Consider the following 19,610-nt stretch of genomic DNA (forward strand, 5'->3'; position numbering starts at 1 on the left):
AAGGGATAAGGTTGAATAACTCTTCAGAGCACTCACCGTGGTACAGGGTAGTAGTTTTAGTTTTATTTTTTTTTAATAGTTAAACATTTCGTAACTATCAGTAACTAAAGTTTCTATGTTACTGTGTTTTATTTTTAAAACAATAATAAATTTACAGGCATTATTTCTTCCCCGCTCACACTATAAGGGGAAAATAATGGTCACGTTAGTTATGACAGTATTTGGTTGCATGTGCGATACAGAAAAAAAAATACAAAGTTTCGGGAACAATTTTACGACAATATTACGATTAAAATTTAAAAGATTTCGAGTTCAACTAAGTATTTTTATTTATATTTTCGTTTTTATTTAATATATTAAAAAAAATTTTTATCGAAACCACGAAAAGTGACATCATAAGTCACTATTGTCTAGTGCTATTCTCCATAGATTACTTCTCATTAGACTGGAACGTTAGAATTTTTAGAAGAACCTTTTCTTTTTTTGTCTTTGACGAGGTTTAACATTTAACTTGTCAGTCTTTACCGCTATATCCACTAAGATTCGGTCTATCTAGGTATCCGTTTAAGTACCTAGACATCATGTAAAAATTCTACTCATTTATCTTATTTCATTTGCTTTTTAATTTACATGAAATCAGACCAAAATGCTTGGTACATCATCACTTCATCACCTTGCGATGTTGCGTTGCATAAACATCATCTAAAAACTTCTTTTCTTATCGTTCTAATTCTTTATCATTCAATACTCGGTATTAAACTTTTTTCATTTTTGCAAAATTTATGGGTCCTTTTACAAAATTGGTTAACCCCGTACTGCAAAAGACAGCTTGGTGGCAAGGCACACAAGAAAGTAGTGATTATTCCTCTTAATTCCCCAAAATTACAGTCTTGTATTTAGTTTCGATATTTTTGAGTTGTAACAGGCACTTACTACAGTAATGCATGTAGAAGAAAAATTTTGTAATTCTTACTAAAAGTATTTTATTTGTTTTGATTTTTATTATTAGCCATTCTGAGATTTCAGAAGGAGGTATTATTATTATGGATATTTATTTTATATTTTATATATGTTGAGTGTGTGCGTTATTGTGTTGAGTGTGTGCGTTACTCTCGCCTCTCACAAGGCTTAAAAGATTAATTTTGAAATTCTGAATTGTAGAGACGGTATTCCCCAGTAATGGCACAGGCATATCGAGCAGGACCGCCTTTCGCACTTGTTCTGCTTATTATTATTATTGATGCAAAGATCGAACAAACACAAAGAAAAAATCCCGGTTTGCCAAACCGGGGCTACCGCTCTTACCAACTGAGTCAGCAGACCTTTTCTCTAAGTCGACCAGACGAATTTCTCTAAGTACTTATTGAAGTTCTTTGTATTGGATTTAAGTCTTTTTTGCCGTAGCGCCATCTGTGAGAAACTTATGAAAGTTTTTCTTCGTTCAGGAGGTATTATTAATTCTATGTGTAATATAATTTGAAGGTTAGATACATTGGATGCTCCGATCTCTGCTTATAGTCAGTACAAATAGTTGCTTAAAACGCAACATTGAGCAGAAACTAGTATTTCAAAGTGACCGTGCTGTCTTTGTCGTATGCGGTTAACCTCTGGTTCAAAAGTGACAAGAATCCATGTTGAATGCGTGTTTGAACATTATGTGTGGTTTGACATGTTCATTTGGGAGTAAATAACCATCCTAATTAGCACCATAGGTTTATACCAAAAAATATTCAGCACCAAACGAAAGAATCGCAGATATTTGGGAGTTTTTGCTTCCAAGTATTATTGTGTACACATTCACTGTTAGAGTACCCCTCTACCGGGAATCGAAAGGGGTAACAGTTATAAACATTTCAATGCGTGCGAAATTGAACACAAAAGGCTCGGAGATACGATATAATTTATAATATGTTTATTTTCACTTCCCAGTATCAATAACTTTTGTACCACTGCACATTGTAAATTTTATCTTATTTGCATGCCATTTATGTTTAACTTTGCGTACACTGATACATCTATAAAGGTAAACTTTTTTGGTTCATGTATTATTCGACTTCAATTCATTATAAAATCATAATCGTAACATATGCTTTGTTTCTCTCTCATTTAATATCATTTTTATCATCCATCAGTGCATTTGACTTTTGGAACACTTTTTTGGAACATCCAAAACTTTTGTAACTTCTTGTTATGGAAATTATCAAATAATGGAATTTGTATGTTTAATAATTACATAAACAATAAAAGCAAATAGTCGAATGAAGATATTACATTGTGTGTTTAAACGGCGATATAGAAAGAAAGAAACATTTATTCAGCTTATTAAGACTTATACCAAAAGAAATAAATGATTAAAATTTAAGCTGAAATGGATCCCGTACAGCGTATGTCACAGTTCGACTGCTTTATGCTGGTTTTCATCGTGAGCCGCTTTTATCGAATATGGTGGCACGAAAGTCCTATCTTGGTAACACCAAAATTATAACGTACAACTTAAATTTTAATCGTAAATAAGTAGGAAAATTATAGACATGTAGTGAATGTATGAAATACTGCACTTGTTAGACTTTTATACAGAAGAAACTAGAAAAAGCTGCCATTTTTGCGGCAAGCCATTTCTTCTACCTTTTACTTTTCTTAACAAAATTATAATAAAGAAGTTTTCTAAAAAGATGAATACATATAACATAGGTTCCCAAACTTTATGGCTTGCCGCCCACTTGGGCAAGATAAAAAACTTTCAACGCCCCACCCACCACCACATTAATTCAACAAATCAAGTTTCTTTTAAAATGGGGTAACATCAACACCCCCCACTGCTTCCGAGGCTCCTAACCGAGGCCCCCTTAGGACTCTTTAGCGCCTACTGAGGGGCGGTAGAGACCACTTTGGGAAACTAAGACTTAATATAAGCATATTAACCAAAAATATGTGTACATAACCAAAGTATAGAAAAAGGTTTGCTGGTAGATTAATTTAAATGATGAGAGAAGTAAATAAAACAACAATGTAAAGTTATTGATAGAAAAATAAACAATAGAAAAGAAGTTTTTAAAATCCAACTTTGACGTAAATCCTGGAGTACACGCCGCGGAGCTAATGCCAACTTAACAGTGAATGTTCTATAAAGTTGTCAATATTGTCTATGCTCTCACTCCAGGTGTTTGTGTTCTCTAGAACCGCATATTCTATGATTAAAGAGCGGCTAAAGAGCAAAGGCGTTGCTGATATTACTGCTAAGGAGTTGGAAGGATACTTTTCGCCGTGGCATGCTAAACATATAGGACAGATCAAGGTAAACTTGTAGTTTTTTAGTAGTGAAGAATCGAATTACTATGCTATGCTATGACGCTTCCATAATTACTCTCGATAAAAGGTAAATTGTGTAATATACAAAAGTAGACACAATATGCGTCAATACGATTAGCATTTCAAGATTTCAGAAATGTGTGCTAGTTTGATAAAGGCCAATATTTGTTTTGATTAATCCTTTTCCGTTTACAAAAATACACTTTCAAGTTATTGTCATTAGGTTAAAATTCACAAAATCTATAGATATTATTAAAGACTCGAGAAGGTCATTTTCACTCTGGGCCCCCTTTACTATCCAACCATCGAGTATATAACCAGAAATAGAGACGAAATGTCACTTAATTTGTTTGAAAGCTATTCTGCCAAATCATTATGGTGACAACTGCGCTCCAACTGGCCAGCCCGAATTCGAAACAATTGACGGGTGTCGTCACACCACCGAATGGAACAGCCCCTATAGTTAGAGATGTTATTTTTATTACGATAAATACAAAATATTTTTGGAATATACGGAGACAGAAACACAGGTCAGTTGTTTGCGCTGTACTATTTCAGCTTTCTAATTTGGCAGTGCAAACGAGAGTTGATATTTAAAAGTGATATAAGGCCCATTTTACTAATGAGTCGCCAGGTATGGATAGTCCTTATTTCGTCTCTATTTTTGGTTATATACTCGATGTATCCAATGATTCTTATTTTGACTGTTATTGGCTTTTACCTCATATTCAGTCTCATTTTTTAGGTTCATATCATTTTTGTTTCCACATGTCGTTCACTCATTCACTAATCTTTATTTTATAATATGTTTTTTTTTTGTAATTTCTGCTATCAAAACATTGAATTTATTATAACTACATGGGTTAATTAAAATAGTTTAGAAAATTTACTTCTTGCTAACAAAAAGACATCTAACAACTATCTATTTCAAAAATGATGATTGATGGTTCTTATTTTGTTGGAAAGGAGGAACTCCAGTAGTGGTCCCATTCGAATTTGAAGAAAATATTCCACCTCTCAGGGTGGCCAATTAGAGGATGAATCTGGTTTATTGAATTTCGCCCACTTTCGTTAACCGCTTTTAATAAAACTTTGCAAATGGATGTAATTCATCATACTATTCAGGTTCCGTTCTTCTTTGAAAAAAAGTTAAAGTATATTCCATTTTTTCGCAGGTGGCCAGTGGCAACAAGACAGTAGAAAACTGGGCAACGAAACGCCTCAGAGTTCATTACTATATCTTCTCGTATCCCAGCCTTCTAAAACTACACGGGGAACCTTCTCTATTAAGAAGTTTAGACACGTTACTAGGAAACGAAGCCTTATTACAATTAGAATTAAAAACATTATCGCCTGCCTTCAAAGATGTGAAGAAAAAGAAGTGGTTTGAAGAAGTCATAGACAATTATTTGAAATTGTGGGAGAGTAATATGTGATTGTAGTTAATTTTTATTATCAAGGCTGATGTAGCGCCAAGTTACTGGTGATACGGCAAAAATGGTTAGTATCACTTGCTATGGTTACTAGTAACATCTGCATACCTAGTAACGACACCACTTGGAGCGTCTTCAAATTAGACGTTAGTGAACTAAAAATTACTGAAGCTGTACAGACGCGTAGCTGCCGCACCACAGTCGCGCTAGTGCAGCGCTTTTTTTGTCTACTTTGAAGACGCCCTTACGTCATAGATAGATTGGTAGTTTTATAAGTTTCTTTTGAACCTTTCAGATATGTACTCACTTTAAACCAGAGTTTCTTAACCTGTGGTCCATAGGCCCTTAAGGGGTCCGTGTGTTGAACGCCAGAGGTTCATGACGAGCCTACCTAACATGTTACATTAATATTTTTTTTATAACATCAATATAAAAAATGGTATACAATATGTTGTGAGCAAATAGGTGCAGTGACCTTTTTGAATTTTCGCGCCCTTTGACGGCTATACCTTGTAGAAATTAGCGAGCATCCTGAATGCAACCCGCGAGCCTTTCTTATTCTATTTATTATTAAAAAAATATATAAAAAGAATATTTATTAATCTAAACCTGGCGGCAAAACAAAAACCTGCATAGGTTTATCCGTGCACTGCAAGAAGGTCGTCTTCATCTTTTCGGAAAGGGTCCGTGGATTCTTTGAATTTTTGAGAGGGATCCATGACAAGAAAAAGGTTAAGAAACCCTGCTTTAGACATTTTCTGTAGTCAGCACGACACGAATTAGCATAGTGTAATAAGGCAAGTACCCGCCTGTTCGGCGCTTCACTGCTTAAATGTCGTAAAGTAGGGTTGTCACATTATTATTTAACAGGCCTACCGCTTAACTGAGTCAGTTCCTGACATTTATGTCGCGCTGCACACGGGGTAATTTCACAAGATCTTTCTGACGATATTCAATAATGCGTTGATTGAAAATAATGTGCCAAATGGCTTGTATATTCATGTCAATTATCAATGAAACAGTTTTTTTATTATCGTTTCACATAAGAGCAATTGACTAAGGTAGGCTTTTTTTGGGGGGGCTGTTCTTTTCGGTGGTGTGGGAGCTACAAATATCCAATTACAAAATAAAGGGAATCACATTTCATCGGTAATTAAATATTAAATTATGTAATTTTTCAATTTTGGTTCATTATAGCAAAGCTCAAGTTAAACTGGTCGAGTTGAAGTGAAACAATTGACGACACCCGTCAATTGTTTCGAATTCGGGCTGGCCAATCGGAGCGCAGTTGTAACCGTAACGACGTGCCAAAATAGTTTTCAAACAAATAAAATAACATTTCGTCTCTATTTCTGGTTGTGTACTCGATGCTCACCTACCATTGCAACTACATTTTAGCAGAATAGCAAATACTATAACTGCAATATAATCTCAATGGAGTCTTAATTTAATTACAATGACTAGTGGCATTAAGAAAATTAGCAGAAGGGGCAACGCGAATGCACCGCGAGATTGTGCGAACGTGTGTATCTGTACACGAAGCGGGGCAGGCATGGACAAATACAAGCCACGCTGCTACTATGCTGCTTTCTATGGAGTTACAGTACTTGTCTTGTTATACTATGGAATTAGTTCTATACAATGGCGTCAAAATCCAACTCTTTAGCCAGTTATTAGTTTTATTTAGTCATTTGCATGTAATGCAAAACAGCCTATATGAGAATTCATCCTTTGACGCCTTTTTCAAGTCGATGGAAGTGACATAATATAAGAGTTATACTTCGTTTCAATCCATTTTAAACAAAAAGTAAACAAACAAGTCACTGATCCGACCATAGACCGGTTTAGTGATGGCCAATATTATTGCCAACTACAAATCAATTAATTAATTGAATGAATCGAGTTGTTTAATTGGGGCATACTAGCTGTTTTCATTACATAACCTATAAAAATATATTTAAACTTTCCGAAATCTTAATTTTAAATCCCCTTTCAAATCCGTACACGTCCAATTGAAATTTTCGATTTACTAATCGATTACAAAAACTTGAATTGAATGAACTCAATGTTTTATTCCGTACAGCACTATACAACCAAGGACTATTCACACATCTTTAATTAAAAATAATCTCACTTTTTGACTCCCATTTCTCAAACACGATTTTACGATTTTATTCAAATGAATATTGTTGGAAAAAGTGATGAGATATCAAGTCAAAATCTTCGAAATATACGTGAAAGTGTTACTTATTCAATTTATTGAGTGATTCCTTTAGAAATTCAACCATACCGTTTTGTTTATATTTCGCTTAAAATGAATTGAAATAGACCATAGTATTTTAAATACGGAAGGCCACAACATTGAGATATGAAGTGCAAAAGAAAGGTGCAAGATAGGTGCTCATTGTATGCATAAATACAAACAATGTTTAAATATTTTTTTAATGTGTTCCTGTACAATTCGAACAAGTGATCAAAATCAATAATAATGTGAATTTCAAAAGTTGAAGAACAAGATTTCTTTTTAATTTATGCGTACAATAAGGCACAAGAGTATTATTCCACCTTGTTACATAATTTGTTTACGAACTTTAAATTGCTTGTAAAAAAATTATTTTTGTACCTTACGCATTTAACATACCGATTATAATACGTTTAATCAATTTACTTTGTTACCGAACTCTACTGGCATTAACAGCTGGCAACCTTTGTCAAAATAATAGGATATAAATTATTTTCCACTATATTCAAACTTTGTATTTGAAATTAGTTACTAGTAATGGTGCTATCAATTTTGAAATCAACAACGACAACAATATTAGTCAATTAAATGACACAGAATCGTATTTTTATAATATTACTACTTTTATATACAAATTTTTGATAATGCATTTATGTCTTCCTAAACTGAAATGCTTTATTAATTCAGAGTTTAAGTACAAAATATTGCAACAGCCGATTTCCAAAAGGCGTTTAAATTATTCAATTTTAAAAATAATTATTACAAATGGGTAGCATGAAATAAAATGATTATAGTATGAAACTGCAGCTACATACAGGGTGCAATCGTTAAGTGTGCCCAGGCGATTATCCCGTAAATATAAGAGATATCAAAAACTTTTAAACTGACATCGCAAGTACGTTGTGTAATGAGTAAAACGACATCAATAACTTGTTAAAAAAAACTAGAAATACTCAAAATTTGAACGTTCAACGTACCATACATTTAATAATATTAAAATTAAACCATACTTGCTAATTCTTTAGAAGTTCGCGATGGATCGATTTCAACATGAACTCACAAATTTAATTATTCACTTAGCCTCTTGAAGTCTAAGAGCCCATTCGCCAGGTTATAATTATCAACGCGGAATCGGGTAAATTAAAAATGTAGTGCATCCGTCAGTTATATCCTCTACTATAGGTATCTTTCTAATTTGTGGTTCTATCCGAACTTCGTTAACCTTTCGAGTTATGTGAATTCCAATTCCAATTTTCGTAAAACAAATACCAACATTTTAAATTTAGAAGGTTTAACATTTGTTTTTAAAAAGTTTCTGAGAATCTTACAAATCAAGAATTTTAAAGTGGCGAGATGTTTAGAGCGGTAGTTTCACACTTTAACATCTAATATTTAGAATAGAACAAACTGTAATTATTAAAAGTGAAATCAGTGAAAACAATCTACTTATAATTGTGATTTAAAAAATATGTAAATATTTGAAAATAAGTGCCTTAAATCTTCCAAGAAATGTTTTGTAAATAAAATTTCAAATTTTTGTAGATTTTATTTATTGAAATAAAAATGTATAAGTACCTACTGTATTTTTCAGTTTTTGAAAACATTTCATGGGCAATTTATACACAGGAATTACTATTGTGAATTTTTATTGTAGTACTTTAAAAGTTATGGATAATGATAATGTACACACGTACGACTGTTTGAAGGGCCATCTCTTATAGAAAGTTAGCAACATTTGTATCTATATATTTTTACTTATTTTGTGCAATATATTTTTTACGTACAACACAGTGCGAGATCAAACTTGAAAATGCATTTAACGATATTTTTGTATTAAGTATAATGATGTTTAATTAATTTGAACATTGTAAATATTTTGAAAAAAAAAATGTATTTTAGAAATGAAAAAAAATCTGTTTATGACTGATAGTGGATTTTATTTTCACTATTCATCTACCCTAGTTAGTTGACCTGGCATTACCGTATACACGTGTTAACATAAAAATTACGTTATACTTCAGCAGCGTAAGACAAAGCTCTGCCAAGAAATCTCATCTTTCTCAGAAGTTACGAAAATTGCCTTAAAACGAAAATACTTCGTGAGAATGTCAAAAGTAACGAAAAATATAACCATCTGGCAACATTGATTTCTTGTTACCGTCTCTGTAAACGAATGAGCGATGGCAGAAAAACTAACATATTGCGCCTGTCTACTAGATTTATTCATAAAGCTGTACCAAAGTCAAATAATCTTTATTTCACAGGTAAGGAAGTTACTTTATCGTCATATTGATTAAAGTCGACTGCTCATTCGTAAGGCAAATGCCCTTAAGAAAAATGAGCAAGAAATTCTAGAGGTTGTTCTTTGTAAATAAACATTTGCACACATTTATCATTACAATATTTATTTTAAAATCGATCGAAACAATCAGCAAGCAACGGGTCAGTACCACGGATTTTTGTCATCCATGTACGCACTAAGCTATATAATAAACCTTTAGTATAAAGTTTTTGTTTCACTAAAGGTTTAAACCTCGTGAATTTATATTAATCGGAATCTTATTATAGAAGCGCCTACATTGCCTCGTAAATGAATTTGTAACTTTGTGAAGACGATTGTCAAGAACAGACCGTTTATTTTTATTTCTTGTACAATCAAGAGCACGTCAAGCTTGACACTTAAGACTTAAATGCAACTCTATGCCGCTTACGATAAGAACAGTCCAAAGTACAAAGTATCAAGCTTGATGTGCTTTTGACTATATCATTAATATTATATCTACTAAATATTGATTGTTAATTATTTTATTATTGATTGATAAATTAGTGGCAATAGTGGTTTAAACAAAAGTTTGACAGACAATTTGTAAAAAATATTGCTTTATCGGACTCAATAATATCCGATTAATCGAGTAACGGAACAAAAAAATAACAGTTATGAGCAACATCCCTAGCTGCCAAGGTCGAGTTCTTGAAATTTTACAAGTCAATAAAAAAAATTATACCATTATACCATTTAGTCGGTTCGAGTAGCAAAAAATTAGATTTAGTCGTTCCATCGTTCAAAAGTTACAAGGGTATTTTACTGATAACTCTAACATAACCTTGTTCTAGCTGCACCATATTTAATCTCACCACCACAGTACCTAGGTTAGATTTGATTGCACTAAAAAAATCGTGATTTAGTCAGTTTTGGTCGTAAAACTAGACTTACGTAGTCATTATGCCGTTTTGAAGTCAACGATTTTTTTACTGTTCACTCTGAGATATGAGTAGGTACTTATTAAAATTAAAAAGGTCAATATTCATTTTATGCTTATTTAAAAAATGTACGTCACATTAAATTAGTTATCACAAAATGTAGGTCATTGTCTGAATCGTAGACTAACTTATTATCTGGCGAAGTTAAATATGGCAGATATGGAGTCATTGAACTTACTAAAGATATTTTAATTACTAAGTACATGACTTCATAGGTTCTGCCGCCGTTAGTTTTTTAATAATACAAAGGGACAGAACGAACAAGTCGTGAGACTGGTGGTAAGCGGTTACTCACTCAGCTGTTCATCAAAGTTGCAGTGTCACTCAGAGGTTTAAACCGCAAAGATCGGAGGGGCACTGCCACCGCGCCCGTCACCCTGAGACATAAGTTGACGAGCCCCATGTGCCTGTAATTTCACAGGCACCCTTACCATTCAAAACCGGAAAGCACTAATGCTCACATTACTGCCTGGTGGCAGAAATAGGTAAGGTGACAGTGCTTCCCTGGACGAACTTTATCACAAAGAATTGTACTGCTACCACTGCTACTAAATCTGTTGTATATAACAACAAAATTGTTGTGTACACTGCCGTGATCAATAAGAAAACTCATATCTGTCACTATTTATATTTTTTCCTACGTGGATAAGTTAATTGAAGTTACCACAAGAGAAAAGTAGATTTCATTTAACATTTTGTCGGTTTTGAATTTTTATCACATTCGCCCTTTCAACCGCATATTCCCAGTTGCTGGCTTTGTTCCCACTGGCGATAAATGGGAAAAAAATATCCCATATGTTACCTGGTGGTGACAAACGGGATAAAAAATTGTCAGTTGTTACCAGTGGTGATTTCCAGTGGCGACAAATGGGAAAAAAATCCCATATGTTACCAGATCTCTATGCGAGAATAGCAGTATCTCGCGCTTTATGTCACTCTCGCGCTAGTCGCGGGATTAAAAAATCCCAGTTGTCGCTAGTGGGAACAAGCCAGTGGCGACAACTGGGAATAAGCGGTTGAAACTAACGGCGGCGGTTGGTGTGCGGAGTGTGGCAGGGAAGGTTGAGTTCGCCTCGACTCTTCAACCTGTACATGAACTAATGAAAGAGCTCAACAACACCAATATTGGTTGTCACGTTGGTGTTTGTGTATAAGTAGGTATGTCATGCTGATGACATGGAGCATTTGTGTCCGACAGTCGGTGTTCTGCGCGGTTTGCTGTATGTCTGTAAGTACTATGCGGAGGCTCATTGCTCATATAATGCACTGAAGAGTGAATTTTTTTACGATGACAAGTGACAGGACGAACAAGCCATGCGCCTGGTATTAAGCGACACGCGTGTTCACAGAAGTTACAGTGCCACTCAGAGCTTTAAATCGCAAAGATCTGCGAGATATTGCCATTGCACCTGTCACGCTGAGACATACCTTGCTGTACGTACTGTAGAGAGGAGCGCAGGGCATAATTTGTCGGTTGCAATACGCTGGTTCGTAGAAACCTGCGAGCAAACACACGATCGATTTACAGATCAAGTGAAAGTAACGCTTTACACGTGTATTCAATGGGTCAACAATGACTTCACGATGCTGTTCCGACTTCAATCTTTTTGTAGCTCCTCAATCATGTTTGATGATAAACATATCGACCAGTGACGGATTTGCCCTGAGGCCCAGTAGGCCCGGGCCTAGGGCGGCCAATCGTGACAAAAAATTCACTAATGATAACAAGAAAAAACTCAAAGTACGTAAATATTTCAAAAAGCTTACGCACATTATGGCGGGCCGCACTGCACCTCATCGTATGACAATAATCTTCCTAAATAACTTTCGTACATTTTATGTATAAAATATAGATATGTTACATATCAATAATGTAATCACTACAACACTACATATTATCACAACCGCGTCTGTCTGTCTGTTTGGTTGCGATAAACTCAAAAATAACTGAACAGATTTTCAGGCGGGTTCCACCAATAGATAGAGCCATTCATGAGAAGGTTTGAGTGTATAATTTATTTAGGTTTTGTGTAAGTTGGCTGAAATATGACGAAATGTTGTAGGTGTCGGAAAAAAATCATGCCGGCTGGGCGCTACTACGGGGCGCACACGAGTAACTAACAGATATAATATCAAATCAATGTTGTAGAAAATTATTAAAAATATTAAATTGTAAATTTCCGATTTCGATAAAAGTTGGCAATAAAGTAAATTCATTATGTAGTCTAACAGTATACGAAGGGGCGGCTGGTACTGACTACGTGGCCTGGGGCCTAAGGCGGCCAGGACTGCAAATCTGCCCTTGGTGTCGACGATTTCTGCGCTATTATCAGAAAGCAAAGCGCGCCGCTGCTAAATCGCACGCGCGAACGCGTCATCCTGGGCACATTGACAAATAGCTGAGAGTTCCCAATGCTGGGGCTGTGGATATGTTTGCACACTACTGGCAATTCTTAGCTATACATTTGTTTTTACGTTAGCTGGCTAAATTCTAACACTAGTTTAAGTACATTGTAATTTGATTGTGAATTCCTAATTCCAATCCTACTTTATTAAAATTTAAAATACGAAATGCAAAAAAGCTGACATAAATGTGCATTTGACCTCCATCTTACCTGACGAAAAGTGACGATGAGGTCGACGATGGAGCATGCACACCTAAATAATGCCTATTCAGTCTTGCCTTGAAAAGGTCCAAGTTATAACGTTCAGGGAACAAGTCTGCAGGCAGGGAATTCCACTCCATAGCCGTTCGCCATATAAATGTGGAAGCGTAACGCTTCGTGCGAATCTTTGGAATATCCACAACATGGGGGTGGAAGCCACGCCTACGCCTAGTCCTTCGATGATGGAAAGAGAACCGCCGTAAAGTTGCCTGCTTATCGGTAATCTATCGCTCTCTATCTTCTATTATATCTAGCGCTTATCACATTCCCCTTTCCATCGTCGGGGGACTACGCACGTACGTAGGTTGGGATGCTTCCTCTATGTTGTGGATATTCCCAGAATTCGCACGAAGCATTTTGCTTCCACGTTTATATGGCGAGCGGCTAGACAGTGGAATTCCCTATCTGCGGACTTTTTCCCCGTACGTTATAACTTGGACCTTTTCAAGGCGAGAGTCAATAGGCATTATTTAGGTGTAGTATAATAGCATGCTACATCGTCGACCTCATCATCACTTTCTATGGAGGTCAAACGCGCTCTTATTTTTATCTAAAAGAAGAAACTGTACTTAGGTACGTAGTCTAGGCTCTACTCTATGAGTAGAACTACTGGCTGAGTGAATATACTTTGTATTTAGAATGTGTTTAAAAAAATAGGATAAGAAAAGAACATCTTGAGAGATCAAAAAGTAGCCATCAAAAAGTGAACATGTAAAAAAGTACAACAAATATCAAGTTATGAAGATTATCCCAGTTTATATTTATAAAGTACCTCTCGCTACGCATCCTAAGCTACGTCCCCAGGTTACAAATGGTGGAGACGCGAATTCCGATGTGAAAATTTTATTTTTGAGAAATCTCTGAGGGAATGGAAGAGATATATAATATAACTATTTATATATATAATATAACTAAGCCTACAAATGGTGGAAGCAAGCCTACACATGATGGAGTAAATTTCAATGAAGAAAACTGACGTGAAAAAATTTTATATGTTTTTACGGAAAACCTCCAGGAAAGCGTACATAAGGTCGTAATTTATATTTTTATATTTAATATTGTTCATTGGGCACCTTTTAAATCTGTTTTTATTAATGATGTAAGTTGCGAGGCGTTGGTGGATACTAGTGCTTCGGTTTCAATAATCCCTCGTTGTTTTACAGAAAGGTTACATTTGCAGATTGATGATACTGGAGTATCACCAATATGCAAATGTAGTTATCCATTGCGTACAGTGGGCGGAACGCCAATAAATGTGCAGTCGTCTACCAAAGTGTCGTTGACGATTAGTGGAAAGGAGTTTCCATCAAGGTTGCTCGTTGTAGAGGATCTTGAGGAACATCTTATTTTAGGCCAGGATATTTTGAAGAGGTGTGATTTCAAGTTGTCAAAATTGAAAATTGACAACAAAATTCCTTCTAAGTCCATGGACAGATATTGGGTCAAAGAAAGAAAAGTCTTCTTTCAAACCGGTATCAAAAAGTTTTGATAACTTCTCTGCAGAAATGCAGACTTAGAAGGACGGGAGGAGAAGATGGACTACCGACTTGGATTGGATAGATATAACTTACTTTTTATTATTATTTTTTAATTTGATAGACATATTGTCCTGTGTGTGTGCATAGTTCGTGGTCACCCTCCCAGATGAACAAGAACTGTCTGCATTCGAGGAAAATATATTTATTTAATTATTAGGAATCCTTTATATGGTATACCCCCATATCATATGTATGTTAGGAAATGTCGTTGTTAGGGTTATATGTGTGTTTGTTCTGGTTTGTTTAAAGAAAGTGAGAAAAGCTGATGGAACGTGGATAGCTGCAGGATGAGGACTAAGGGAGCTGGGAGATCAATATTGATGTTACCCAGTGATCGTCCGATGGATGCTCAAGCCTGTGTCGTCGTCGTAATAGCGTGCACGTTGAAGAGAGTTTAGTGATGCATTTAGGAAGCTCTAGTAGTGATGTTTAAGAATTTGTTAGGAACATTCAGCCAAGCTAGGGTAGCTGAAATAAAGAGGTAGGATTTAAACAGGTTACCTAAATAGCTAGGATAGCTGACGAGTAATTATATTTTGAATTGTTTGATTAGGATGTGGTCATGGTCTGTCCTTTTAGATAGGTTTTTGGCAGACTAAAGCCATAGCCTCCTCGGTGGTTTACTTGTTGGTAAGGTAGTAGCTTCCGAGCAGTGTGTGGCTAGCCTATAGTAAAGGCTGATCACTTATGTAAGTTGCCTATCATAGGTAGGGCACCAGCTTGGGATGTTCACCCCTTCCATCTATCATTTACAATACTAAACAGGCCAAGCCCTATCAACCCGCCCGGCTTTTAACCGGGTTTTTAACCAAAGCGCCTTTGGGCATTAATGGATTGAAACAATTATTAGTTTAATTCAAATCTTTTATTTCGGACATTCATCCAGAAGGGTTGGTAACAGAACGCTTAAAAATAAGGTTAACATTAAAAATAATGACCTACTCTTCTTTCTCTCTTTGATATGCATTCGAATCCAGTGCTCATGAAACGAGCCCTGGGCCCTGAATGCAAATAACACCAGGAGGCTGTTACCGCTGCCACGAAATCTGCGCATCAAGGAAGGCACTCACTAAAGCCAGAAATCACCTGCATCAAACTTAAGAAACAGCTCCTAAGTGCAAGTATATCAAATATCCCCACTTCATTCACTAACAGCCAAGTTCTAGAATTTCAATGGGACTAATTATATGATACTGACCTTTACAGAATGTTACTTAATGAAACATTAGGACATATTATGCTTAAGTTAAAATTCAAGTCAATGTTTGTGTACTTGAATATGTGGCAGAGTGTACCTTAGTACCTGATTGAGAAGGACATCCTAGAATCCACTACCTTATTGTAAGCTACAGTCGACTATTTTATATAACAAAGAATTTACAGCATTAATATTATAATTCTAAATAAAATATCTACATATAATACTACTCTTTGCCTCAAAAACGCGATAAAGATTAACAACCGCTAAGTTCAGCGGGTTATCGAAAAACGTGCGCCATTCAATGAAGCGCAATATATGATTAGACTTATTTATAGTTATCTTTCATTAAAAAAAACAGCAAGACGAGTGTAAAAACGAACGTAGGGATGTATGTACGTACTTATAGCCAAAATACTGGGCAACAAAATACGTGGCCGAGAAATCCGGGATTGTCCCGAAATTTTTCGTCTTGTCCCGTGTCCAGTAATTAGACTTTACTGTCCCGGATTCCAAACACTTAGAAGTTGTATTTACAAACTTACTAGAGTCCTTTTCATAAGAGAAATCCCCCAGACGCAGCACTATAGTCGTGCGAAGGACTGTCGAAATATTGATTGCAAATGATGTAAAATTTTTGTAGATACCTACTCAAAGACTATTAAAAACTCCCAAAAGATGGTCAAAAACAGTGTTTCGGTCATGTTATGACCGTGAAATTTGAAAAATCCTAATCAAAGCCTAATTTAAATACCTATTTATTTTCATATATTTATTGCTACGGCCCATCTCCCTCACCCTTGTAAAATTTATCCGGAAATGATAAGTCAGCATCTGGCAACCCTATGTAGCGCCCGGGAGCAATCAATTACCCTGGCGTCCTCTAGTATTCACATGGTCAAATGGCATACTTATTTATTATTTCCAGTTACGGGAAATTTGGGTGCAAATGGTGCAATTATAAATGATTTTGGGAAGAAATAGTCGGTTTACTTCACTTGCACCTCGGCGCGCCACCTATGATTCAGCGACGGTGTTGCACCATTGGTAAAACCGGCACTGATATTATGCGGGTGTTGATGCCCTACTGAAGCAATGCAATCTTTTTTTGCACAGTAGTGCACATTTGCGCACGCAAAATTTTATTGAATATTTTTCTCATAGACTTGACATCAATTGTCATTAAAAACTTGTGCTTCGCCACGACCTGTAGAATCGTAGTTTTTATGCTAGTTTAAATTTTCACGCGTATCGGTTGAGGGACTACCGAATACCTTACCTATTTCTGCCGCCAAGCAGTAATGTCAGCATTACTGTGTTCCGATTTTGAAGGGTAAGGGTACTGGTGAAATTACAGGCACATAGGATTTGTTAAGTTATGTATCAGGGTGCGGATGCAGTGGCAGTGCCCCTGATATTTCTGCGATTTAAAGCTCTGAGTGGTACTGCAACTATTATGGACAGGCGTATATACCTTACTATCAGGCGCACGACTTGTTCGTCACGTCACTAGATGTTATAAAAAAAGGAATATATTTGTTTGTACATTGTGCAATTCGAGTATACCAAGACAGTTTCTCTCGCTGCGCTTCGAAGAATGTAACAAGTTAAATTTCGACTCTAGAGAATTTCCAAAACTACAAATGAAACTTGGGTTAGCAGAGAGACGCCGTACCAACTGCGCGAACATGTAGTTTCAGCTGAAAATAAAACCATACATTTAAAACACCCTAACATTTGCTTAAAAGAAACTTGCAATGACAATCACTCATTGCAAGTTTCTTTTAAGCACGAACCGGTAGCGACGGTATCTGACAGACGCTACTCCAACTGCTTGTTTAATTATGTATAATAATCAGTGATCGGAATTGCGGGAGTGAATTTACCTAAAGTATGAAAGTTATCTTATTATGGACATGCTCATTTCATCATCGATCAATTTCTTTTTTAACCGACTTCAAAAAAGGAGATGGTTCTCATTTCGACTGTATTTTTTTTTTGTATGTTACGTGATTACTTGTGAACCTATTTTGATGATTGTTTTTTGTTGGAAAAAGGGTACTTCTGTATTGGTCCCATTTAAATTTGAAGAAAAATTATTCCACCTATGATCCAGATATGAATCCGGTTTCGCGCACTGTCCAGTAGCCGATTTCAATAAAACTTGGCAATAGATGTAGTTCCACGAATGTTTGAGGTCGATTTTTTATATTTACTGTTTATTTTCTAAACAGTCCAAAATATAGGTTGTCTCATGTTTATTTTTTAAACGGCTAAAGTATTTAAATACGTAGGTACCTATAGAAACACAACCACAATATTAGATTTGAGACAATAATTTGTACCTAATACCTAATACAAAATAATTGTTCGTCGCCAATGTACTCAAATTTCAATAAACAGTACCCATATTCAAATACAATCAATTCAGAAAAGTCCCGGAATTTGTAGAAGGGAATGTCCACGTTATTCTTTAGTTTAGCTAAATTAACTCCCTCAACGCACTGATAATAATAGATAAAAAAAATTTAGTCGAATAACAATGAACATTTTCCGCGAGTGCTGACAACTTATTCTACTCGTATTTCGCTGAATGTTGTTTTACTACTTATAACAATTTTTGTGGAGTATAATGTGTACAGTTAAAGATATGTTCCAAACATTCACAATAAAATTATAGAAATATTCTATATTAAAACAAGCCAATAAAGGAAACAACCAAATCCGATTTCCTGAACTAGTCTAGTTCGTCAGTCGATACACTAATCTCTCGGGTCAAGTTTAAACGATGTTCACACATCAACATTAGCAAAATGTTAAAAAATCTCAGTGTACACTCTGCTTTCATGGGTGTAAGATCACTTAATATAAGTATACGTAAAGAATATGTACCTTTTGGTTTTATTCATTTTCTTCGCGTACGGTTTTTGTGAAAGTGAAGATGGTGATTTATCCTACAGTTTGAGAATTGGAAGTTCGATCGATGTTTTTGCCAAGTAAGTTTATTTAAACTATTTTAAGTTAAGTGAAGTATTGCTAAGTGCATTTGCGTATTTTTTTTTTTAATATTAATTTAGCGTAAGTAGATTATACAGAATCGTTCTAAACTTTATGTATGATTGCCAACTCGTAATTAGTCCGGATACCAGAGTAGATCCTGTTGTCTTAGAATCAACATTTCTCTCATGACTATACATATGGCTTGATACGCAGGTTGATGTAGATTCTACACACAAAATACAGGTATTGTTTTTTAAAACGACCCAATAAAAAGTTGGCTTCTCAGTTGAGAGTTCAACGGTTCAAATCCCTGTGGTAGTACGTACCTACTAGTGGCCCAACGGAAGTATCTTAACGGAAGCAGAAACGGACAGATGTCAAAAGTATCTTTGGAAATGGAAACAGGGGGTCTACGCCTGTGCAGTGAAGTACTGCCACCTTATTTATTTCTACCGCCAAGCAGTAATGTCAGCGTTACTGTGTTCCGGTTTCGAAGGTAAAGGTGCTGGTGAAATTACAGGCACATGGGACTTGTCAATTTATGTCTCAGGGCGACGGGCGCAGTGGCAGTGCCCCCCAGATCTGCGATTTAAAGATCTGAGTGGTACTGCAACTGTCATGGACAGCTACACGAGCTTACCATTAGGCGCACGACTTGTTCGTCCTGTCACTTGACATTATAAAAAAAATATATATATTCGTTCGTTGATTGTGCAATTCGAGTATATCAAGACAGTTTCTCTCGTTGCGCTTCCAAGAGGGTAACAAGTTAAATTTGGACCCTAGAGAATTCCCAAAACCACAAATGCAACTTGGACATGCCATGGGTCAGCTTTGGGTGGCACTGCAACTGTTATGGCTATCAGATGCACGACTTGTTCGTTCCGTCACTAAATATTATATTTAATAGTCAAAGGAATATATTTGTTCGTTGATTGTGCAATTCGAGTATATCAAGACAGT

At 35.7% G+C, this 19,610-nt stretch overlaps 2 protein-coding genes across 3 annotated transcripts in view; both read left to right on the forward strand.

Annotated features, from left to right (window-relative positions):
* LOC113228890 (torso-like protein) overlaps nt 1–5,285 on the forward strand; it is an 89,426-nt gene extending 84,141 nt beyond the window's left edge. Inside the window, exons 7-8 of one of the 2 annotated variants that reach the window (XM_026462320.1) lie at nt 3,161–3,295; nt 4,485–5,285. In XM_026462320.1, the coding sequence (XP_026318105.1) occupies nt 3,161–3,295; nt 4,485–4,745 (396 nt within the window). In that variant the 3' untranslated portion in view covers nt 4,746–5,285. The remainder of the gene's footprint in view (nt 1–3,160; nt 3,296–4,484) is intronic. The other variant, XM_026462321.1, reaches the window with a different exon arrangement.
* Nucleotides 5,286–13,054: 7,769 nt separating this feature from the next.
* The window catches only part of LOC113228906 (torso-like protein), a 20,558-nt gene continuing 14,002 nt past the window's right edge, over nt 13,055–19,610 (forward strand). Inside the window, exon 1 of the mRNA XM_026462343.1 lies at nt 13,055–13,110. Coding sequence (XP_026318128.1) covers nt 13,055–13,110 — 56 coding nt within the window. The remainder of the gene's footprint in view (nt 13,111–19,610) is intronic.

This window comes from Hyposmocoma kahamanoa, unplaced genomic scaffold (assembly GCF_003589595.1).
Source record: "Hyposmocoma kahamanoa isolate Upper Pololo Valley unplaced genomic scaffold, ASM358959v1 262, whole genome shotgun sequence".
Taxonomy (NCBI): domain Eukaryota; kingdom Metazoa; phylum Arthropoda; class Insecta; order Lepidoptera; family Cosmopterigidae; genus Hyposmocoma; species Hyposmocoma kahamanoa.